At 43.9% G+C, this 24409-nt stretch overlaps 2 protein-coding genes across 4 annotated transcripts; one reads left to right on the forward strand and one right to left on the reverse strand.

Annotated features, from left to right (window-relative positions):
* The first annotated feature begins 6236 nt into the window (after positions 1 to 6236).
* On the forward strand, positions 6237 to 23084 carry PDCD4 (programmed cell death 4). 2 transcript variants are annotated; one of them, XM_040564150.1, is made up of 13 exons: positions 6237 to 6518; positions 8648 to 8799; positions 10055 to 10151; positions 13276 to 13575; positions 14135 to 14229; positions 15904 to 16017; positions 16253 to 16474; positions 16756 to 16853; positions 18051 to 18165; positions 18935 to 19042; positions 20098 to 20208; positions 20921 to 21060; positions 22342 to 23084. In XM_040564150.1, the coding sequence occupies exons 3-13, from the start codon at positions 10112 to 10114 to the stop codon at positions 22400 to 22402; spliced, it is 1404 nt and encodes a 467-aa protein (XP_040420084.1). In that variant the 5' UTR covers positions 6237 to 6518; positions 8648 to 8799; positions 10055 to 10111; the 3' UTR covers positions 22403 to 23084. The 2 variants fall into 2 exon arrangements, with proteins under 2 accessions (XP_040420084.1, XP_040420085.1); XM_040564151.1 differs by lacking the exon at positions 6237 to 6518 and adding an exon at positions 8347 to 8482.
* Positions 21184 to 23878, reverse strand: BBIP1 (BBSome interacting protein 1). 2 transcript variants are annotated; one of them, XR_005821621.1, is made up of 4 exons: positions 23713 to 23878; positions 23428 to 23609; positions 21547 to 21664; positions 21184 to 21418 (listed from the first exon to the last, which is right to left on the reverse strand). XR_005821621.1 is itself a non-coding variant. In XM_040564153.1 (3 exons), exons 1-2 carry the CDS (start codon positions 23756 to 23758, stop codon positions 23452 to 23454), a joined length of 204 nt encoding a protein of 67 aa, XP_040420087.1. In that variant the 5' UTR covers positions 23759 to 23878; the 3' UTR covers positions 21184 to 21418; positions 23428 to 23451. The 2 variants fall into 2 exon arrangements, 1 of the variants encoding a protein (XP_040420087.1); XM_040564153.1 differs by lacking the exon at positions 21547 to 21664.
* Positions 23879 to 24409: the final 531 nt, after the last annotated feature.

Raw genomic sequence — 24409 nt, forward strand, 5'->3', positions numbered from 1 at the left:
CTGCTCCATCTCTTTGCACTCTGGGCATGTTCACGCCATGGCAAGGAATGACATGAACTCACTTTCATGAGTTACTCCTTGTCAGCCAAGCAAAGTGGGACATGAATTATGTTTGCTTAAACCACCGTGCAGGTGGTCTAAGCAAGTGGATGTTACCTCAGAAGGAGCAGGCGAGGTGTGCACCAGGAGCTGGTGTGGGTCAGCTGGTACAGACTAACTAGCTCTGCTGTGGTATCTTGATTGCTGGTGATTGTGTGAACATGCCTGGGGATGCAGGCAGTACAAAGCAGAGCAGTGCTTATGAGGTTTTTGAAACTCACATCTGCTGTTATTTGGTCCTGGAGGCTTTCAGCAAAGACCACCCACTGAAACAAGAAGAATCATTTTCCTGAAATGCAAGGGACCAAGATGTATTCAGTCTCACTCAATGCCCTTCTATGATCTTGTGGAGTCTTTGAATTCCTCTTTACCTACAAGAGATTTACTGTGGTGCAAAACGAGTTCCTGGAGCGAAAAGACTCCTTTCTGAGGGGATCTGTGCTGTTAGGGCTCTGGGTCTTTGGTCTTTAAAGATTAATGCTTCAATGTGCATTAGCATAGGTTGCTAAAATAATCTTTTTCCCACCAGTTTCCTCATGTCAGCATTTCTGGAGCTCCAGCACGTTGCGGCTGCTGTTATGTAAGGATTTATGAATGGCCACAAAGTTCAAAGGCATATGGGCAACCCCAAGTCCTGAAAAGCCAGCACTCAGCCCGAGCCTTGCCCCATTTCCCAAGAAGAAATTATTTGCCAACTACCAACTACTTCTTTTCCCAGCTTCTTTTTTTTTTTTTTTTTTAAATTATTATTAGCTAGTGAACTTTAGGATCTTTATTCACTTCCGTATTTTGGAGCATTTAAGTCACACTGGTTTCGTATTTTAAAATCTTTCACCCACAACATTGAGCACAAACTTTGTTTATAAATGGAAGCTGCAGTTCCCTTTTTTCAAGGAGCTGGGATCTTACAATACAGTCCCCAAAGGTTAAAAATTGGGATAAAATCACAGGAGTTGCCAGCAGCGCACAGAGTCTCCTCTGTTGGGGAGAGGAGGCGTTGGACTTCAGCGAGTTGCAGGCATCAGCTCCAGCTCCTGTTGCATTAGTGAGTCAAATAAAAATAACCTCATGGTTACATGCAAGCTCTGCAGGCCGAGCTGAGAAGACAACCTCATCTCTTTTTATCTGCAGTGCGTCACCAAAGAGCTCCCTTTGTAAACCTCTGGGTTGATTTCCCCACTCCAGATCTCTCCCCAGAAGGCCCCGGCACCCCTGGCAGGGTGCATTCAGAGTACAACAAGCCCTCCCCGGGATGCAGGGCAGGACGTGCTGGCCGGGCACTTCTAGGACACGTGGCTGCGGCTGCTCCCAAACCGGGCACATTTTGGCCTAAGCAATCTTCCTTTCTCCCCTCTCTTTCCTCTTCACTGCTGCTTTAATTGCAGCTTCGTGCCTCCTTTCACGTAGCCCCCCTCAGCTTGAATCAGATCCCTATTGTCTGTGTTGTCAACACAGCTGTTTAAATCCCTTCCCCCAGATTCTCCTGCCTTCCAGAGAGCTCCTGTCTGCCAGGAGCAGGCACCGCTCTGAGCTGGGGGCTTTTTGTCAGGTCCCGGGCTTAGGGCAGATTCCCGTTTGGCCCAGCATGAGGGCAGAATGGAGCTGAGCTCAGGGAAATAAATCCCCTGCTCCAGCCAAGCCTGATGCTTGCTGCCTGCATGCTGGTGACTTCTGCAGTGCTCCAGCCTGAGACTGACGGGCAAAGCAGAGTGAAGCGAATGATTAGCATTATTAAAAACGCTTTGCAATTATACAGCGTCTTTTCATCTAAAGATTTCAAAGCTTCGCAGCACTCACAAAGTTACTTATTATCCCTGGCATTCAGCAGAGTCAGGAAATGAAGGAAAGCAGCTAAGTGACTCGCCTTAGGTCATGCAGTAAGTCGGCGTCAGAGGTGGGAACTCTGCCCCGAACTGCTGACTCCACTGCTGCTCATGCCCCAGCACGAGGCCACACCTCTCCCTTTCTGTGCCGGGCCTTCTCCTGGGGGTGCAGAGCTGGGGGAGCCCCCCGAGGGTCAGCACAGCTCAGTCAGGGGTTGCCCGGCTGGGAGCAGTACTGCCATGCTTGAGCTGTGCTGCCCACGAAGGAGCCTCGCACCGAGGGGCTGTTGTGGGGTCTGTCGTGCTTGGGGCCGCTGTCTGGCTTGCTGAGGTGCAGTCAGCAGCCACAGCCCCTAGTGCAGGCCCTGCAGGGTGAGATGCGGTGTGGTGAATGCCACCACCTCAGCCCCTGTCGCCAGGATGTTCCCTGGAAGCCTGCTGGCCATAAAAAGGACTTTCCTTTATGGCTGTCTTCTCCAGAGCCACTTCAGGCTGGATGGCCCAGAACGAGCTCTGCAGGAACCCAAGGCACCCAGAAGCGGTTCTGCTTATGTCAGCACTGCGCTGACTGCAGCAAAGGTGCGGCAGCACGGGCTGCCTCCTGACCAGGTGGTCCAAGGCTGCTGAGCAGCCAGGATATACGTTCAGGCACCCGCCAGGAGATCAGGAATACATTTCCAAAGTGTTCCTCTCCTTCTCTGGCCAAGCTAGCTGTGCTGAGAGGGACACACTGGGTGCCAAACCCATGTGCCTCGCAGCAACTGAGCTGGAAGAGTCAAGCCCATGTAGGCTGCCCCTGCTCTAACTTTCTGTTCAGTGTCAGGACTTTGGGATAGCATGTCAGCATGGGGGGAACAAGGAGGAAGGATTGAAGAGAAAGAGAGAGAGGAGATGTGGTGAGCGACAGGTTGGCCTCAGCTGCCAGGAGAAGGGCTTGGCTGAGTCTCCTGGCCCTGCTGAGGTAAAATACCTCTTGGGTGAACTACCACGAAAGCTCACCTGCACAGTTATGTTTTTTAAGGTAAAAAAATATCTCTAAGAAGGGCAACAAATCTACTTCTGCTCTTCCATTCTGTTTTGCTGATATTTACCCTGGAAATATCAGAAAAAAATCCACTTTTGTCAAGTTTTTTTTTTTCTTTTTTTCTTTATTTTCTTTTTTCCCCTGAAAGACTTGAGATGCTTCAGGCTTTTTAATGACAAACAATATCCTGCTTAAAGTATTATATCCCTGTGATCAAGGCAAGCTTGACACATTTCTAAGGTGTATTTAAACAAATAGCAGTAACTAATCAATATTATCAGCTTTTCTTAGGAGCTTGGGGATTTACATGTCTCAGTGTTACTGGGATGAGACTCCAGGACTGGGAATAAAACTCCAGTTAATCAGACATAACTTCACTGGGGATAAAATCCAGGCAAGGGGAAAAACTTGCAAGCAGATGCTGCAGTTAAATGAATGTCAACCTCAGAAATAATATTGAGAATAAGCAGTCATTACAAGGAATCATTTTGAAAAGGTAAAATAACTGATTGGTTATAAAAGCTATGTCTCATACGTCAGGCAGTGTTTGGTCTTCTAAAGGATATTAATAAAGCATTTTTCCCGGTTTCACATGGTTGATGAAAACAGGGAAGGAGGAAAAAGAGCAGTTACTCTGCAGTGAGACTGGGATAGAGTTTAATTTATGTTAGGTGTGTGCAAAACCTGAGTTCATATGAACTTTCACTGATGGCGAGGATGTTAACCACGTGGCTGCAGCTGAGAAGGAGAATGGGATGGGGCCGTGGAAATGTTCACAGCCAGGACAGAAGCAAATCTCCGGGCTCCCTCCTGCACCGAAGGCAGAGGAACGGGCTCATCCACATGCCAGAGCTCCTGAAGAACTGGCCCCAGCGTCTTCAGCAGATTCCTCCAGTCAGGGACCGGAGCAGAGCGAGCACACGGCCTGTGTGTATGAAGTGAACCGATCTGGACAAGAACAGGCACGAACGTTTCAGCTTAATAGTATATGAAAAGCTTCAGAGCAAAGTGTGAAGGAAAGGATAGGTAAAGAGAGGGAGGTAAATGCCGTGAGATTAAATGGGTTTATCAAACCCATTTATCTTTCTTGGGTAAGGTAAGGCATTTGCTTAGTGAGGGAACTGGGGTGGATCTCATCCATCTGGGCTTAAATTACACAGTCCTTATGGTGCAATGTGGAAAGTCCTAAAAAAAAGGGAGAAGAGATTTTAGCACAAGGTATAATTTCAGTAAAGACCTGCCATGAGAAGAGTGCAAGACTGCCAGGCCAGAGGGAAGTTACCAGGGGGTGTTAAACATCACTCCTGGAGATCTGGCAAAGTGCTCTTGTAAATGAGCTTGGCACAAATGTTGGTGGAGAACTAGTGAAATTGCTGATGACAGAAAATATGAAGCAACCTCAGGACAAAAGAGGCCTGAGGTATTATACAGAAAAAAAGTAGTCAGCTACAAGGAGAGAAATCAGCAGAAAGGGAGGGTCGTAGGCACAGATGACCAAACCCTTTCCTACAAGCAAACTGGCAGCTCACACTTTGATCACAGAATAACTGAGTTGCCAGAGTGGTGGAAATGTGAAGAAAGCAATGCAATCATAGAATACAATGGGAGAGGCACAGCCCAGGCTGCAGTGAAAGCACAGGTGTACTCAACGAGAGGCTATTTTCCTTGATTTTGCAGTGCAAGAGGATTTCCCTCTGTCAATACATCATGGAAGTATCTCCCAGGAAGGGAAAGGGAAGACCTAGTGGTACCAAAGGCCAGTACTGGTAGATAATAAAAATGAGCAAAAGGAGTCATCAGACATTTTGAACAGATGATTGTTACTAGCCATTTGACAATCTGGGAGGAACAGCCTGCAAGTTGCAGTCGTGCATGCAAAATATTAAATTGTTCTGAAGACTGAACTTGATAAATTTGTGAGAAGGATTATATCACATGGTGCCTGTGATATGGGACATGGTAGCCCAGAAGTTCCTGCCAGTCCTATGCACATAGGTAAATATTTTGTAACCCTCTGACAATATAAATATGGAGCATGTGATTATACACACACAGAAAGCGAGCACGTGATTTATTAATCACAAGACCTCAGCTTGTCAAATAATAATTACAAGACAATAGCACACCTTGTTGTAATAAGTGGCTCCCTAAGATTTTCTCCCACAGTAAACCAGTAAAAAAAGGACAATTATGCTGAGGTAAGGACAGTATTACATGTTTCTGGTTGTTAGTTTTTAAATGAACTCACTGTCTGGAAGTCTTTACAGGCAAATCAAGGGCTCCCTTTTTCTGCACATTTCACAAGTTCAGCCCTTTCTTGTAAAGTGTCTTTTCAGAGGCATGATCATCTTTGTTAAGGCAAGAATGAACAGATGACAACTGTAACACAGAGGAGACATGCCTGGAACAGTTTTACAATGCAAACCCAAACCTAGCGTGTATGCCAGGAGGGTGCACTCAGAAACACGAACAGGGATGGGTTTTGTGCACTGTCAGGGTGCACAAGTCACAATACACAGGCAAGCTGTGGTTTGGGAAAGTGTTTGTCCAAAGACATCTCAGCTAGTGACTCTTGAGTTTCCACACTCAGACAAACGTGAGCGTATTCCCCTGCACCTCCCAGAGGTGCCCGTCTCCAGCAGGTGCTGCAGATGCAGGGCAGCCCTGTCCCAGCTCACACATGGGGCTGCAGGAGGATGTTCAAAAGCAAATCTAATTACCGAGCATTAAAAAAGCAAAGGTGTGCTTTAGCATCCTTTCAACCCGGAGCTGACGCTGACTGGTGAGGAATGGGAGTGCTGTGCTTGCAGTTCATTTTATGAAGGCACCTTAAAGCCCGTGCAGAAGACACAAAATAAAAAGTGCATTGAAGGCAAAGAAACCAGAAGGCCAAGAGACAGGGAACTGAACAGAGCAGATTGATTTAGCAGATACGATATATTTTTGCTGTCTGCGTTATGGATAGAAATCTATATTTTAAGTGACACTGCAACAGACTAGATTGTGATCAAACAGAACCGCTGAGGTTTAGAGATCGCAGACGCTGCCTTTTGAAAACGCTTAGAACAGAAAGTAAAACTCTCAGAAATCCGCAGCGGGCAGCGCAAAGAAAATGCCCTGCAATGCGTTTAACCAAAGGCAACCTCTCAGCTTTCTGCTGCTCTCTGCGGCGCGGGAGGGCCGATGGCCAACGCGAGCCACGGCGGGATGAAAAGCAAAGGCCGGCAGCACGCCCACGCGGGTGCGTGTGCTCTGGACCCTGGCTGGGGAACGGCTGCTCCACGCGTTTTGGGGAACTTCAGCCAATGGTTTCCTCCCCTGGGTGTTATGGGAGGGCTTGGCCAGAGAGCGAGAAAGGGAGGGGAGAGTTTGAAAACAACCCAGCAGGCGCTAAGGGAGGAAGAGAGCTGGGAAGTGACCTGCTCGCCTCTCTTCCAGCACTCTGCTCCAGGTGGAGGACAGCAGGGGCTCCCAGCGGCTCCCCACACAGCGTGGCACGGCGTGACACGGCGTGACACGGTGTGACACGGTGTGACACGGTGTGGCACGGTGTGGTGGACCTCCTGGCACAGGTAACCTCGCGTCGCAGCTGTGGGCTGCCCACAGATGCTCAGAAAGGCTTTTTTGTTCTGTTTTTTTTTTTTTTTTCTTTTTTTTTTTTTTCCTAAGAAAAACTGAGTTTGGTCTGAGCGATGCATGGGCAGGAGGGAGGGTTTTCTGCCGTCTTGTTTCAAGGGGGATTTGGGAGGTATGTTGGCCATTAATACAGCTGGGGGATGGAGGCAGGGAGGGAGCAAGCAGCTCTCTGCAGCTCAGAGATTCATATGTGATTGGCTCTGTCTGTTCAATATTAAGGTTTTGAGGCTAGGAAGGCAAAATGGTGATATCTTTTAGTAAGCTGGTAGATAACAGTGGGAAAATACCAATAATCTTGCATGCACATCAGTCGTTTTCATGTCACAGTGTCTTAGAAATCAGAAAGTATGGACAGTCAAATCTAGACGAGATTTTCAGTGGTTGATAACTGGGCTGCTAATAGCGACATGCAGCAGAAGAAAGGAAAACCACGCTGTTTTCTTGTCTGGAGGTGTGCTGGTTGGTTCAGGAGTGTTCATCTTCTTTTGCTTTAATCACCCTGCTTTTGGGCCTCTTGGAAGTGACCCAGTCCAAAATTTAACCAGAAAAATCCTCCCCCCAAGTTTTCTGCAATGCTTTACATCAGTTAGTAGCAATTGCCATGGTGCACTGATGTGTTTTGTGGCACCTTCTTGTCACTGTCTCAGAATGCTTTCTCGGCCACCTCCTTTCTCCTACCTGCACAATCTCTTTCTTCTCCTGTCTTGCTGCAGGGAAAGCTGAATTCCCTGATCTTGGCTAATGGATAGAGATTATTTTCCAGATTTCCGAGCTGTAGTGGTATGTACTACTCGGTTAGGGTGAAAGAGCAAACTAGAAATTATTTTTTGATTGATGGGGGGAACAACATAGTTGGAGGCTGCTTCTGGGTTGCTTATGAAAAAAGCCTTGTGTGAGCATGTGAAACTGTCCTGACTTGAAAATGCCTGGAAAAAAAATGCCTGGAACCTGGAGCCTTCAGGAACAAGAAAGATTTTCTTCCTGTCATTTGCCCGGTGGGAGCAGCATTTATCACTAGAAATACAGCAATCACGCCGCACGCTCTTTTACCAGATCACTGTTGTTTTGATTCTTAACCCTACTTCTGATGATTCATGTGGAGCTGGGCCAACAAATGAATTCAGAGCCTCTTACACAAGGGAAGCCTGGCTTTTAACTCACTCAAAACCACACCGATTTCGAGCAGAATTCCGCTGGAATAGTATGTAACAACCCCATAAAACTCAGCTCATAGGGCATTTATGTAAAAACAGCGTAAAAGCCAGCTCATAGGGTATGAGCTGAGGGGGATTCTCTGTGGAGGCTGAAAAACCTACAAGGCAGAAACCCCACAGCGGGACCGTGTGTGGGTCTGGGGGGGACAGGCTGTGAGGCTGCGTCCATGTAAAACCTGCACATAAGGCTGGAAGGTGGAGGTTTGGGGCTGGGTGAGGGTGTAGGTGTGTAGGACTGTACGGTATAGGGCTGTAGTGGCGTAGGACTGCAGGGGTGTAGGTACAGGCCGCACTGTCCAGCAGCGTCCCCTCTCCCCGCCCTAATGGCTCAGTCCCGCTCCCCCCGCCCCACATGGTCTCGCCCCCCTCCTCTCCCTTCTCTGCCCAGCGGGCCGAACTCCCCCCCACCTCCCCAGCCAGTCCCGCCCGCTGATTGGCCGAGGCGGCGGGCGGGAGCCAGCCAATCGGCGGCGCCGCTCGCGGCCGTGTCGCTGGGGGGAAGAAAACCAAAACAAGCGGGGCCGGGGGGCGGGGCCCGGCCGAGCCGAGCGGGGCCGAACGGAGCCGAACCGAACCGAGCCGAGCCGAGCCCAGCCCCGCCCCGCCCCGCCCCTAACGGTCCCGCTCCGGGCTGAGGGCTGAGGGGAGGCGCCGGGCCCGGCGGGCCCCGGGGGGGCTCCCGTGAGGTGAGAGGCGTGTGGTGGTGCGCGTCCCGCTGCCCTGTGTGGGGAGTTCCAGCCAGGGCTCTGTAACGGAAACGTATTATCCCACCTAAAACCTAGAGCTCTGTTATAAATGATGCCTTTCTCTTAATTGGTGCTAAATACGGGGTTTTGTCTGCTTTTTCAAAGAGGTGCGCTAGCTGATGGGACGTCCCGCTGGGAGGCACCCATCTGTGTTCGCCGGGCGGTTCGTGTAGACCCATTGCACCGGGACCCACACAGCAAGGCTTGCGGCCAGCGGTACCTGGGAACGCTCGGGAGCTGCTGGATGACTGCTTGAGGTAACTCGGGGAAACGTTGGCTTAAAACATTAAGCAAACGTGTCTGAATTAAGCAAACGTTAAGCAAAATTCAGTGGTCTGAATTTTTGGGTGGACCTGTGTGGTGCCAGCGGTTGGACTCGATGATCCTTATGGGTCCCTTCCAACGCGGGATATTCGGGATGTTCAGTGATTAAAAATGGTGTGGGGACAGGGAGGACTGTGTATTGCATTAAATTAACTGTTGGGATGGACGTTAGGAAATAACACGGTCACGGCAGTTTGATACCCTGTGCCCTAACCCTTTAGTTCCTTTCCTGTCAGCGCTCTGTGATGAATCATTTGCAGTTGATAGGTCTGTGGTAGGAAAGTGGGCATAAGAGGGGAAAACAAGGAAAGAAGAAAAGCGGAAGGGGGCGATGCCGTTTGGTGTCACAATCTTGCCGCTCAACGGTAAGCTGTTTTCAGGGCAGCGACAGATGAGAAAGTATTCTCATGGGACAGACACATGCTGGTAATAGTCACAGCGCTACAAAGTGATTTGTGAAAATCTCGGAGGTAAAAAAGTGTATGGGGAGTTGTGAGGCTGCTTTAATTTTGTGTAGATAAAGGGAAGATGGATGAGCTCTTTCACAGTGACCTGTGGTGATTTGTGGAATAGCAGCTGCTAGGAAAAGAGAGAGTAACAAAAAAGGTGAAATGTTCAAACTTACCCCTTGCTGATTGGCACAGAAAGTTTGACAGTTGTACATACACACATATGTTCAAATATAAAGACTGTGTCCTCGAGGGGAGGAACAAAAAATGTCTTGTTTTTTAAAGCTTTGTCTGAATTTGATAAAGTGGTACCATTTTATCAGTATAGTTCAACCTGAAGAACATTTCTCTTGTTGATGCAATTATTACATTGATATTGTGTGCTTGTGTAGATAACTGCTCTGCAGAAGTGGATGGTCCTAGGTTGATAGAGGTGACTTATCAACTTAAAAAGGCTGCATACAGAGGGCTTCTACCCTTAACATAACGGTTTTTATCCTGGTTCCTCCTATATAAGCAGCAGAACTGACAACTGCTGAGACATAAAGGCTTAGATAGATGTGTTTAAGGGTGGTGCTGTCTCATGTTACATCTTTTACCTTCTCAGGAATTTTTTAGTGGCTACTGGTAGTTAGGTATAACTTCAACATATTTTGTAAGTGAAGCCTTTACAGCTCTGTACTCCTTTCGGATTTAGTCTAGTGCTTTTCTTCACCTGGGCTTCTCCTTTTCTGTTTAGGCCCTGAAGGGAAAGCTTTGAGACTTTACATTTCACAGTCGTTTCTGTTAAGCAGCTATGGAAATAGAAAAGGAGCACGTTTATGTTAACACAACAGGTAAGTAATAGGTTCAGTACCTTTTACTTATATTTGCTTAGCTGACCTAAAGTGTTCTCTGTTGTAAATCGTATTGCCTGTTAATTTTTAACACTACTGCTTTAAGAAAAAAACTTCATCACATATTTACAGAATATGTGTTGAAGTTTTTTTAAAAGGGTATTTCTTTCAAGTATGTATTACAGTATCCTGCTTGATTATGTTTATTTTGAAGCTTCTCTGAAAATAATAACAAATATAACATTTCTCCCATAAGTTAGTAAATAGTGACTTTCGACTCTGTCATCTGATTTTTCGGTAGTGCAGGTGTGAAACTGCCTTGAAATTGACAGCTTTGTCCATATTGCAAGCAGATTTTATCATGCTTAGTCAAAGTAATGCAGTTTCATGTTGTTTTATGTGTCTTCCAAAGTTGTGATGATCTGTACCAACCTTCTTATATCAATTAGTTTTGTAGGTTTTTAATGTTTTTCAGAAAAAAAAAATTACATATATATCATATACATACATATCATATATCATTCTTCATACGAACTCTTACTTCAAGCCTGAATTAGTTCACTGCATAAGATGCATTGCTTCTCAGCATTTTAGAATGACATTTGGATAATAGATGGGAAGCTGCGAGATAGCTAAATTCTAAATTGATCTAATTTGGTCAAGTGAAACTTGCAGGTAGGTAAGTATTTGCTGAACGTTCTTTTTGTCTAGTAGTAGTGCCATAAAAGCACAGGTTTCAACTATGCCTGCTAGGCTTAATAGCAGGTTAATTAGATCAATTTGGATAACTTTTTAATATATGGTAAGCAAAGTCTTAAAGTTTATAGGATGCTGTTCCTGCTTGTATATGTGATGTAAAAATGAGATGTTGAAAAGATCCACATCATTTTTTGTGTACTTCTAATGAAAGAGTTTTATTTTATAAAATTGTTCAAAGCTAGTTTAACTTTAATCTTTTTTTTTTTTAACCTAACTAGGTGACTAATAGTGGAGGGCCAGTAGGTCATAGTATTGTGGAGAAAGGCTACAGATGGAACTTACATGGTGTTACATAAAAATAAAAAAAATGTAGTAAGAAATCAGTAATGCAGCGTGAAATACTGAGTCTTATGGGTTGGATGTTTCCTGGGGATGATTAAATTTAGACTTGAACCTGAGATTGGGACTGTGTAGAGGCTACACTGTAGTCTCCCCCTTTTTCCTTAGTAGCCAAAGTCATGATTGACTTGTGTTAATTACTTGTTGACCATTTTCTTTGAAAACAGGGAGAAATAAGTGGTCACTGAAGAGTGTAGATCCTGTATAGCCTGGTTGCAGGTCTAAACTGGAGAAATTCATGGGAGACTGGGCATGGTGCAGAATCTTAATTCGGTTATCTGAGACGAGCTGGTTCTGCTGACGAGATCTCCCTGGGGAATAGAAGGAAGGAAACCTGTTCAGTTTTGCTTTTTTGCCCTCTGCTAGCTTTATGCAAATCTTTCATTGTGGTATTAAAATATTATAAAGCTGAGAATGCTTGTTGTGGGAATTCTTTTCTGTACATAATGGATGCTTTTCTTTTTTTAGCTTGCTGCAAGCATAAAGGGAATGCTTTTGTGGGAGTAATGAGTGGAAAGATGAAGCTTATATGGGAATGACTGCATTATTGTTCAGCTATAGCATTCACATCTGTGAGCACTAATGTCTAAATGTTGTTTCTTTGATCATGAAGGAGGCAGTTGCATCAGGATTTCTTCATTTTGTAGTGCAGTATCCTCTTTGATATGAGTAAATACTTTGAGGTTGGAAATATGTTATTAGTGCACTTTGCTTTCAAAACATTTTCATGAGCTTGTTTTGAATTGAAAAAAAAATACTGTTCTGAGAACTATTGCCAAATGAACATTTTGAATTAGAATGTATTGGAATGGTAAACTAACATATTTGGCTACGTTCAAATAGAAGTTTAAAATATTCTTCATGTTCTGGGTTTAGGGCTGCGAACTTTTCTGTAAAGCAGGTTTGGCACAGCTGGAAAAGCAGCTTCTGTGTGCCTCATCAGTGTACATCCTGGGGTTGGGGCTGTAGGTTGTGGCTGTGAGACTCAACTGACTGCAAGAAAAGAAGGAAGAAGAGGGGGAAGAAAATATTACAGGGGCTTTCACAGAAAACAAAACATTCTGCTGAACCATAGAGTTCATGTAGGGGAGAGTCTAACTCTCTGAAATATAAGACTTTAATGCACGTTTAAAATTTGTATCTAACTTGAGAAAATTGTGGAATTCAGTGAAATTATTGCACCTCTCAATGCTCTGAGATATTTTTGGATCCTTAAGTTGCGAGAGGGCTTTTTTTTTTCATTGTACAGAGGGTGTTTTAAAAGGAAACAAGGCTAGTTACCTATTACATATGATTGTACTGGGGAAAAAAAAACATGGTAATTTTTAGAAAAAGTCTTGACCTACCCCACAGTAAGGAACAATCCCTAAAGAAGAGAGATCACATTGTTTCAAAATACTTTATTCTGAGTTTTTGTTACTAACCTCTCCAGATTTTGTATTAAACTGCACTTTTTTCATACCTTTAAAAACAGAAATCAGTGATCTCATTCTTGTATTCTTTCAAGTGTTTCATTGGTTTTTCCGGATGGTAAGCTCTGTTTGAAATTCCGTGAATGAGAGGAATGTTGCTTGATGATGTAGGAAATTAATTTCACTTCGGTGATTATTCTGTTAACATTGCTGAGTTCTTACAGAATTTACTGCACTGGCAGTTCTGTTTGTTTCCAAGTCAGGCGATGAGTGGGTGGGGTGATAACTGGGCACCTAGATCTGCGCTAAGGAATTCTGATAGATTGTTTAACAAGGGTGGAACTCTTTGCGGTTTACCTGTTTATAAATGGTTTATTCATTTGCTGTCTGTCTCTTGACATACGCTCTGTTTAGATTGTGGGTAGTATGTGGAGGGGGATAAGGAGCTCCTTATTACTGTGATGTGTGGATATATTTAAATAAAACACCACCGTTTGCCTGTTGAATATGAGTTCTATTAAATGCTGTAATCCGTTTTAAATGCAACATTTTGGTATTTTAACATAAAACAGTTTAAAACAGTAACAAAATTTCCACTTTGCTTCCTTTTTAAGAACTTGAGAATCTAAGTGATGCTCCGTTTTCCGGTGATGAAGAAAATGGTGGGTCTGACGAACGAAAGACTGAAATCAATGGAAATTGGATTCCTGCAACTTCAATTACTGAAGCCAAAATAAACGCTAAAGCCAAGAGACGGTTGAGGAAAAATTCTTCTAGAGATTCTGGGCGAGGAGACTCTGTCAGCGAGAATGGAGAGACACAGAAGACTGGAGTTGTCATTCCAACGAGCCCAAAGGGGAAACTCCTGGATAGGCGGTCCCGGTCCGGAAAGGGAAGGGGTCTGCCAAAGAAAGGTTGGTGTAGCTTAGTGAAGACAGCACTGTGATGACGATTCTGTCAAGAATATAGGGATTTTGTTGTCATTGAGAACCATACTCATAGCCCACAGTCTGTGCAGGCATTTGTTTTATTTAGTTAGTAGGTGGTGATAGGAGCTAATAGTAGGTGGAATCTTATGTCAAAAATTTCTGTGTATCATTAAGTGACTTGGGTCTTTGAGTTAGGTATCGTTTAATAGTAAATTGAAGACAAACTGGAACTATTTGGGGTTGAGGTGGTTCACGGGACTGTTACTAATGTAAACTGAAAGCATGGCTGTATTCAAAAGTACAGTTGTTTCAAACTTCAGTAATTCTTACGCGGTTTTATTCTTCTAGTGTCTTACCGGAAAGTAATGAAAAGACTAGTTGCTGAAGTGGGAACATGTCAGAGAGACACTTCTGCCCTTTTCAGCAAGTGTGGCTGGAGTCAGGAGGTGGCCACAAGCACATGTTGAGCCAAAGAGTATTGGGTCGAACTGAAAGTACTGCATGTAAACGGGCTGCCCTTGCTTACTGTCCTCTATTTCGCCAGGTGGAGCAGGTGGTAAAGGAGTTTGGGGAACACCAGGTCAAGTGTATGATGTAGAAGAAGTAGATATTAAGGATCCTAATTATGATGATGACCAGGTAGGGCAAATAATTTCCTTGCGCAATGCTTGTTTTGATTTCCTTTATTAATTGCAATTGCTGCGATGCTTATATTAATGAAAGTTTAACCTCACAAGTGATGCAGGTGTTGGACTGGCTGTACTAAATGCTCGTTTTTATGTTCAGTAATGGATTATTGGCTAGCTAAAGGTGTCTGATGTAGACGTGTGGCAGTGTAACATTATAGATTTTACACCTAAGCCTTCCTTCTGTGTCTGACAAGGCAGCGTGGTTTTCCCAGGTGTGTTCTTTCACTGCTTGTTCCCATGGAGGTGAATGTTGCAACGCTGCTCTAAATTGCAAGCAAGCACCATGTTAAAAATGCCACACTGATTTTTAAGGTAGTTTAGTCTGTGACAGTATCCGTTAGGGATTTTTCTCTTCCTTATATTTCTCTTCCTAATATTCCCAAGATACCCATTTCTTGTATCTGCTTCGTATTTGTTTAGGATATGTTGTGGAACAGTGTGCCTTACAGCCATATTATCAGGGGAGAAAAATGGAAAGCTTGTTGGGCAAATAGTGCTGTATCAAGTTAAATCGCTGAGGAAGAGAAACACAGGTTACAGGCAGGGATTACTGAGGTCTCTGTGACGAATACATTTGTGAGACCATAAGTAAGGTGTGTGTAACATCCCCAGAGTGATGGAGGAATCCTTTGAGCAGAGGTTGCTTGTTGTAGCCATAGCTGCTGAGGCGATGCTATCTCGGTATGTCAGAACCTGCTTTCAGAATCATTTCTTCCTGCAATTCAACACTGACATTAGCAGACGTGGCTATTGAAAATGAACCCGATGATTCCATAACATGAAGTTTTACGAAGAATTAATATTCCAAGGAATACCTGCATGCTTAGCTTTTTGTAAACATAGTCTGATGCGATAGGAAAACAGGCTTTTGGCCTTCTGCTGGAATTCTTGACCATGGAAAACTTCCTTTTGATAAATATTAGTTGGAAGCTTCTCTCTTTTTCTTTTTTTTTTTAAATATTGCTTTGATCTCTAGTATTGCTCTGAGTATTACTTCTGTAGTCTGTGAGGAACTGAATTGCGGTGGGGAGATCTGGCAGTGCTAGAACTCTTCAGGACCAGATTATACAGGAGGCATCTGCTGTGTGATCCCTTTTTCTCTTTAGGGAATATCTTCACTCACAAATGTTCTGAAAATGCCTTTCTCTGTCATGCTATCACCTGTTTGATCACAAAGTCCCTCCAGGGAAGAGGGAAAACAGGCAGGCTTGTTGTTGTGCTGTCAGGGACAGAAGTGCCATTGCAGGGAAGGCTGCTAGAAGTTAAATCTTCTGTTGCAGCACAGATAACTCAGCTGGGCTTTAACAGGAGTTTCTGTCACCCTCCCTTGAGTACATAGGTACTTGATCTCTCTGTTCGTGTGGTGTCAGCAGAAATCCAGTGACAGAGTTTGAACTATTTTCTGTCATTGAAAGTAAATTCAAAATGTAAGAAACGTGACATTTAGCCAGCCTTATCCACACTTAATCAGACATAATCTGATGTTTTCTGGTAGAATATTTACTACCAAGACTAAAGCATTAGGGATGTAGAAGGTGTTTTTTGATACTATTAACGCTGCTGAAGATTTAAGAAGTGACTACTGTTTACAGAAGAGTTTATGCTTTTGTTTCTTTTGAAATAGGAGAACTGTGTCTACGAAACAGTAGTTCTACCTCTGGATGAAAGAGCATTTGAAAAAACTCTAACACCAATCATACAGGAATATTTTGAACACGGAGATACTAACGAGGTTTCGGTATGTCACATGCCTTTATTTACTTTAGGGGGCAAACCTGTAGTGCACAAAGGAATCCAACTGCCAGCTGTCAATGAGTGTTGGCAAGAAATGTGCAGTAAAAATAGCTAAGCAGTTTTATTTATTACATACGCAGAAGCGTACGTGTACGTGTGTATACATATTTGTTTATAATATACATTTAATATTAAAATGATGAAATGTTAATCTGTTTTGTTTTTCAAATCTTATTCAGGAGATGCTGAAGGATCTAAACCTCGGTGAAATGAAGTACAGCGTGCCAGTGCTGGCTGTTTCCTTGGCGCTAGAGGGGAAGGCTAGTCACAGGGAAATGACATCTAAGCTTATCTCCGACCTTTGCGGGACAGTAGTAAGCAAAACTGATGTGGAAAAATCATTTGACAGACTGCTTAAAGATCTACCTGAATTGGTGTTGGATTCTCCCAGGGCACCCCAGGTATATCTGCAAATTTTTGTGGTAGCAGTCAAAACCTTTTCCGTTTAAATTATGGCTAAAATTGATCAAGCAAATTGAAACAAGGCTCTGCAGTTTGAAAAACAGCTATAGGTTATCCTGTTGTATGTAATCCCCTATCCAGTTTCCCAGGCTGTTTTTTTTTTTTAATTGAGCTGTCTCATTTAAATAAAATCTGAAAACCAAATGTGTGTTATAACTTTCTACTTAAAACTGTTTTGAAATTCAAGGTTTATTTAAAAAATGCTTCTGTTTTTTTATAGTTGGTGGGGCAGTTTATTGCTAGAGCTGTTGGAGATGGGATTTTAAGCAGTACTTACATAGACGGCTACAAAGGCACTGTGGATTGCATCCAAGCTCGGTAAGTTTCTTGCTTTCTGTAGCAACGGTTTTTTCTATTCCAAATGCCTAAGGAGGAAATCAGGAATACGGGGCTTCAGGATGAACCGTGTGGTTCTGTAATTGCTTTTCTAATTTCAAACTATCAAAAACCCACATCTGCAACAACAAAATCCAGAATTGCTGAGGTCAGAGGAGAAATACTGAAAGTGCCTTAAAACTATATTTGATGCACTGGAGTTCAACTTGTCAGGTTTGTTGTCTGGCTTATGTTTTGGGGGGGATAACCCCAGCTGAAACTAGAAGTGACTATAGGTTATGTCTTACATAGAGAAAAAGCTTTAATGCAACTAAAGACTAATAGCATCAGGACAGCTGCTGTAAATACATTGTGAAATACACAAGATCAAGTGTTTTGCCTCAAAAACGGTTTGTGTAGTGCTTTGCTAGACTTCCTCTTTAACATTTTATTTATCAATAAACGGAATTGTTTTCAGTTTCAGGGTAAGAAGTTTGAAGGAGCAATCTCTGAGCAAAGAGGGGCATTTTAATAACTAGCCATGCATTTTAAATTTTTTCCCCATAAGTGGCTTTCAGGCTTGCTACTGAGATGCTAAACTCATACAACTTCTAATGGTGCTTAACTGGAGCTTTTTTTTCCATTGTTTTTTCTCAATGAACCGACAAACTTCCCTAGTTCACAGCATCTTTGCAACTACGTATTTGCCTTCTGAAGTGCTGTATTGGCTTAATTCCAAAGGTTTCACAATTCTTTTAACACAAAACATTTCAGTACAAAAGCCACTTTTCAGCATGGAAGCAACTCAAGCCTCTTGTTTTGAGATACACATGGTAACCTGCGTTTTTGGAGGAGCCCAGATACAATTCCTCTCTACAAAAGAAACTATTAAGTTCTTTCTTGTGAGACTGTTTCAGGTTCTGCATTGATGACGCAGATGTACTACCGGTGCAGGATTGTTCCCTGTCCGGGGCACAGCATAACCAAAAGTGTAAGGGTGGCAGAAGGAGAGCACAGGAAGGGTTCTCTTGCTGGCTTCTTGATCCAGAAGGCCACATGAAGTTACTGAACCTGACCTTTTCCCAGACATAGGATCACTTTGGTCAGAGAAGAATGGCAGGGGGTGAGGGTGTAGGTGCTACAGATGTCTTTTAGAGAATTATTGTGAAAATTTACTAAAATTTGAATTTCTCTTTCTAGGGCGGCTCTGGACAGAGCCACTGTGTTGCTGAGTGTGACAAAGGGTGGAAAGCGTATAGACAACGTGTGGGGGTCAGGAGGTGGCCAGCAGTCTGTGAAACACCTTGTTAAAGAGGTAACTGATTTCTACAAAACTTCTCTCCAGAGTTTTACTGTTTGTCTAAGCTTACATTGTTTGGGATGGAGTAAAGAGATGCATATAGCCCACAGCAAAATGATGTCTGTGTTGTTTATTTTTTTTTTATACAAAGTAGGTTTTAAAAACTAACGTAGATCACTTTGTGGATGGAAATGGATGTCCGTGGTGGTCAGTGGTGGGAACATCCTAGTTAATATTCTTGCTTGCAAGATTCACCTATTCTTACTTTAAGCTAAATTTTAAGCACTTAGCTTTTAGGAGTTTACAGTACAAAATGGTGAAGTAATAGAGGAGCCAACATGAAACTGGCTAAACTAACCTATCTTTTAGGCATCAGTGATTAAAAGCACAGTAATAACTCAAAAAAGAGGGAGGAGGCAGAAACAGGGAAGCTTGGCGGTCTGTGCTATGAAGCAGGGAGGTTTAAAGGAAACAGTCACATTGTAATTTCTGGGTTGTGAGTGTAGCAGATGACGGGCTCAGGGGAGAAGATAAATTTCCATAGCTATCTTACAACACAATGTGCTTGCATATCTGTATTACACTATGGGCAGGTATTTGGCTTACATTGTGTTTCAGGTCTCAATTTAATTACATTTATAAAAACACTAGCTGCAAGTTTCAGGAACTAACTTGCTGTCAGGTTGATTATAGAGCATGAAAAAACAGATCATCAAAACAGTTGACAGGTTTTAAATCTTGTATCTAATTAGTGTTGTTTTTGTTTTGTTTTAAAATTCAATAGATTGATATGCTGCTGAAAGAGTATTTGCTTTCCGGAGATGTACTGGAAGCTGAACGTTGCCTTCAGGAACTGGAAGTACCCCATTTTCACCATGAACTTGTGTATGAAGTAAGGAGAAATCAGTCCCTTTGAGGACTGCCAGTAAAGCCAAGAGATTTTGTTTTGATGTGGGCATGCATATAACGTAACTGGAATTTGAAGCTGAGGTTGCAAGTTCTGATGTTATTTAAATAACTAAATTATTTCATGTAAAGCTAATGGTTTATGTGCTCATTTGTGTGTACGTTGTGCAAGAAGTAAGTTGCTGGTCCCTCTGGGAAGATCCAGGGTTAAATTTTGTTCGTTGTGTTCAGATTATTACAGATCTCTGAAAAATAAGAGGTCAGCTTATTTTCTGCTGAGGAATAGCAGCAAAAAGCCATAGTTTGTATTGGTGTTGATTTGTTTTAATTGTGTACTACAACAGATTTTAGACATCTGAGTATTCTAATGGGTGTTCCCTATTTCTGTTAAGTTATGAAGTTTTCTCTTTAGGGTGGAATTGTTCCTTCTAGTACATCTGTAAAAAGCTTTGAGATGTTTTAGAACCAGACTGTATGAGAGAAGGATCTTTATTTTATGTGGAAGGTGACTGCTCTGAATTGTACTTACCTGCCAAACTGGGAAGTGGTTGTTTACCAGTAAGGCGAAACGCCCACAAACTACAACATTTACTTTTCAATAAATTGACGCCTTTTAGAAAATCCTTTTAGGATAGGAAAACAGATACCTCTTGGTTGATGGGGTTTGTGGAGACTGGTAAATTGTAAAGTTGTACATTTTCCTCTGAAGTCCTAGATACAAAAATCACAGATACAAAATTCATCTGTGCTGCAGCAACTATATGGGTACAGCCACGTACCTCTCAAACCAGGAAATATTCTTCACTCTGTCTAGTCCTTTCTGTTTTTTTTAATACCTTTTATCTTTGTGCAAATAACTTTTCATCAGTCTTTCTTTTCAAATAATAATATACTGGAGTTGTGCCTGCTTGTAACAAGTGGACTTGTCTCCCCAGAAAATGCACAGTAACGCGTTCACTGCATTTTGTACTTCATGTGCTTACATGTGTACTTGAACCACTATTTTCTCTTTAGTTAAAATGCTTGCATGATTTGTTTTAGGCAATTGTGATGGTTTTGGAGTCAACTGGAGAAAAGACCTTTAAAATGATGCTGGATTTGTTGAAATCTCTCTGGAGATCTTCTGTCATCACCGTGGACCAAATGAAAAGAGTAAGTGTGGCATTTACAGAATACTGGGCAAGGTCTTAAAAAAACTCGCTTAGTTTTTACCCGCTTTTAAGAATTATTTATAGTCTATTGCTGACTCTGCTTTTTTTCCTCCCCTCCCTCCACAGTCACTCTGTATTCCATACAGATAATGCCATTATCTCATACAGACCATGTCATTTTCCTCATACTTATTTCTCATGTATTGGAAGGAGTACAAAGCAGTTCTGAGCAGCAGTTCTCTGGACAGCTGTGGGGTACAGAATATTTGAATCCTCACTCAAAGATTTTCAACTGATTTTATGCAATTAAATGATAAAAAAGTAATCGTTTAGCATGCGGTAATATAGCTACATGTTTTTACAATTACTTTTCTTATCACAATCAAGAAGTATATGTTCTTCCTTCTGTTACTACCCGTGCAAAAGCAGCCTGGCTATCACAGAAATCCAGATAGTACAGAATGCATGACTTCTTAAGAAGCTTACAAATTCAGCTAGTGTATTTATATAGATGGGTAGTTACATAATACCGTGGTATTGGTTGCTATTATACCTTGCTTTACCACTAATTTGCAGGCACTCTGCTTTCAGTTTGTTGAAACTCTGAAGTATATGTGAAATTACACAAAAATCATTCTCTGAGTGCAGAAGGGTGTTTTAAAATAATGTAATCATAGAATAACCAGATGATTATTTGTGTTCTTACACTGCAGGGCTACGAACGAGTTTACTGTGAAATCCCCGACATTAACCTGGATGTGCCACACTCCTATTCTGTGCTGGAGCGGTTTGTAGAGGAATGCTTTCAGGCCGGAATCATCTCCAAACCACTGAGAGACCTCTGTCCTTCAAGGTACGTGTTTTACTAGAGAGGCTGCTTTTTATCCCTGCTGTAGGTAACAGAAAGCAGGATCTTCATGACCCGGGTACTAAAGATTGGAACCCGAAACTAGGAAAGATGGAAGAACAGAAAGGGTTGGACTGGGAAACCATTTATTAAAAAGCTGCACTAATGTGAAACCTTTTACGTGGAGGCTGGGATAAATATTTGAGCAAAGCAGGGCCTCTGTCGAATCCCAGGCACCATGCCTGTCTGCTCTGCGGAGGACAAAGGCCCGCCTCTCCTCTCAGCTTTGCTGATTTCCTGGGCAGAGAGCAGTGCATCACTGAGACGCAAGAGTCAGATGTCACAACGATCCATGCAGGCAAAGCTGGAAGGAAAAAAAAAGCTTGAGAAATAGTTTAAACGTACTAAACAGCATTAACAGAGTTAGGAGTAGACAACCAATTTTTTGTTCAAAAGGAACCGGGATACTTCTGTGGCGTAAGCCCCACGTACCTGATCCTTTACTATCTGCCCATCATGGGCTTTGTATCGTGCTTTTTGTTTTGTTAGTGTCTGTTTGAACTGCAGGTCATCAGTATTCTTTTCTCTCCTTACTGGTCAGTTTCATTTCCTGTGAGAAATGTGTGTAAAAAATTTAAATTTGATGTTAAAACTATGATTCACAATTTTACACATCGAGAATATTGCGTGTTAGATCTTTTCCAGTCTGGGTGTTTCGTTAGCCTTCTTAAAGCATCTTGACAGCTTGCAAAACAATCAGGTTTTGAAGGTTTAGTGACTTTATTAAAAGCAGCCTCCACATGTGGACTTCAGGCTTAACACTGAGTTAGTCTGTATCCTGATACCAACTGTTTTGTGGGCTTGGGGAGTAGGAGGGTTGAAAGTCATCGCTGCAGCAAAAGCTTGATTATACTTCAATTCTCATGAATATACCGAGAGGCATTTTTGGCTTCTGTACTTCAGTTTTGGGTAGAAAAAAGCCAATTCTAGGCTTTCAAGCCAGCATCTTTTGCAAGTATGAATTACAAAAATAAATATAAAAAGGTAAGCAAAGCAGAAAGTACTTGACAATGCAAATTTTGAAAAGCTTCCTAGAAATGAACCGAGATGTAAGATGCAGATGAATTTTCAGCAGTTGAAGGGTGATCGTCAGCTTTATCTTGCTGAATCTTTTACACCTTGTATTTGACTCCCAAGATCAAGAGAAGATTCTTCACAGTGATAGATGAGAAAAAGAAATTACGCTACTGTAAACGTCCTGAAAATATACTTTGTACTTTCTTACAGGGGCAGGAAGCGTTTTGTGAGCGAAGGCGATGGAGGCCGGCTTAAACTAGAAAGCTACTGAATGTGGGAACTGACTCCTGAAGCCTGAAGTTTAAAGGGAAAAGAGATATCTATATATATACAGACACGCGTGCTTTTTGGTGTGTATGTATATATGTATGCACATATATTGTATACCAGAATTCTAAGAGTTGCTTAGCACAGTTCGTATTTTTTTAAAAACACATCTTTTGGGTACAAATCATTTTTTTAAAAATAGTTTTATAAATTTCAGAAAGAACTTTTTTTGGGGGGGCATATAGTAGAACAACTGGCCACTCCGCTGTGGTGGTGCCTTCAGATAAGCTACCTTTTTATAAGTGCCATGTTTCTGACCTAATCATTCCATGTTTGCATCGATGTTTGCCTGCCGCTCTTTCTTTCAAGGACAGTGTCTTCGTCATGAAATCACTGGTTTGTACAAAGCTTTATAGAAGGGTCAAGTTAAGCTGCTGTGATCCCATTTTCATTGCTGCTGAAGAAATACTGTGCTTTGGGAGGAAAAAATAGCTATTTCTTTGTTGTAAAGAGCCCGAGAAAATGGAGTTGGGTCATGGGACAAATTCACCTGTTCTGGGGCAAAACGCAGGTCGGTTTTAGATGTTCCAGCCACCACGTACCAAACCGGTCGATATGTTTTTTTTCTATGTAACTGGAAAAGTGAAACGTTCTGGTAAAAACATATTAAAAATATTTTTTGTGAAGCTCTGCTTTCTGCCTTCTTTTTTTTAAAACGTCTTTTTAAAACTGAACTGCTCAAATCTCCGACGGGTGTGTGGTTAAGGTGTACATCTATCACACTACTAGTTAGAATATGCAAAAGAGCAGTGACTAAGCAATTAAATTAAGGGTAATAACTTAAAAAAAAGTGTTCTTAAAACAGAAGGGGCTTGCGTAGGTCAGGGCTATGTCCCGGATACCTAACAGCGAAGTGTCCCAAGGCTAAGACTTGACACCGCCCCCCTTTCAGCCCTGTCCCCCGTGCCGAAGAGCCCAGGGAGGCCGCAGCTCCCCGGCCCCGCCCAGCCCCTGTCCCTGGGGCCCTACCTGGGGGCTCGGCGGCTCCCGGCGCTAGCGCTGCGTGCCCGGCGCCCCCCCGGAGGCCCTCCCGGCCGCCTCGGCCGCGGCCCGCTGCAGCTGCTCCAGCTTCTCCAGCGCCACCGACTTGAGGGGCAGCACCTTGGGCTTGCACAGCACCATGGCGGGGACGTCCTCCGCCGAGAGCTGCCCTGCGGGGGGGGTGGGGGGTGGGGGGGTGGACAGGCAGGCGGTGAGCGGCGGCGGGCAGCGCGCTGGGGCCGTGCCGAGCCGAGCCGTGCCCGCCGCCCCTACCTTGCTTGGGCAGCACCTCGCGGAACGCAGCCTTCCCCTCCGGCATGGCGCCCCCGCCGCGCGGAGAACTACAACTCCCTGCGCGCACCGCGCGGCGCCGCGCTCTGCCCGAGCGCCCTCTCCCTCAGTGCATGCTGGGAGTTGTAGTCCTCCGCGGGGCGGGGCTGGGGAAGTGCATGCTGGGAAATGTAGTTCTTTGCCGTGCGGGCAGAAATGCCGGCGGCAAGGCCCTGGGGTAGTGCCCCGAGGTTGACCTGGCCGCCCAGTGTGTGTGCGCGTCCCCGGCCCCGCCTGGTCCTTGTAGGCGTTACGGGATGGCCTCCGCGCCCTGCCCGCCCCGGGCTGTGCGTTGGGTCTGTGGTGAACGCCTGCACCCTGCTGACCCGGCCTCGGTGGGGACTTGTTTAGTTGCGTTTAATTGTTCTGAAATTCCGGGAGCTCTCTTTGGCCTCCTGCTCCAGGGACTGTGAGGAAAACCGCGGATGAACCCAATAAGTCACGAGTCAGAAGGAAAATGAGTGTGAAAGCAGCTTTCGGCCAGCTGTGCCTCTCCGCTCTGGCTTGGTGCGGCTGGCCCCGAGCTTCCTGAACCACGGACCTGTCTGCCACAGGATCCCAGCCCCTCTGGGGTCTGCAGCTAACTTCAGCTTCCAGTAACAGCCCCTCTCGGACAGTTATGTAAAGCCCCCGTCCGCAT

Source organism: Cygnus olor, chromosome 7, assembly GCF_009769625.2.
Source record: "Cygnus olor isolate bCygOlo1 chromosome 7, bCygOlo1.pri.v2, whole genome shotgun sequence".
In the NCBI taxonomy this organism is placed as follows: domain Eukaryota; kingdom Metazoa; phylum Chordata; class Aves; order Anseriformes; family Anatidae; genus Cygnus; species Cygnus olor.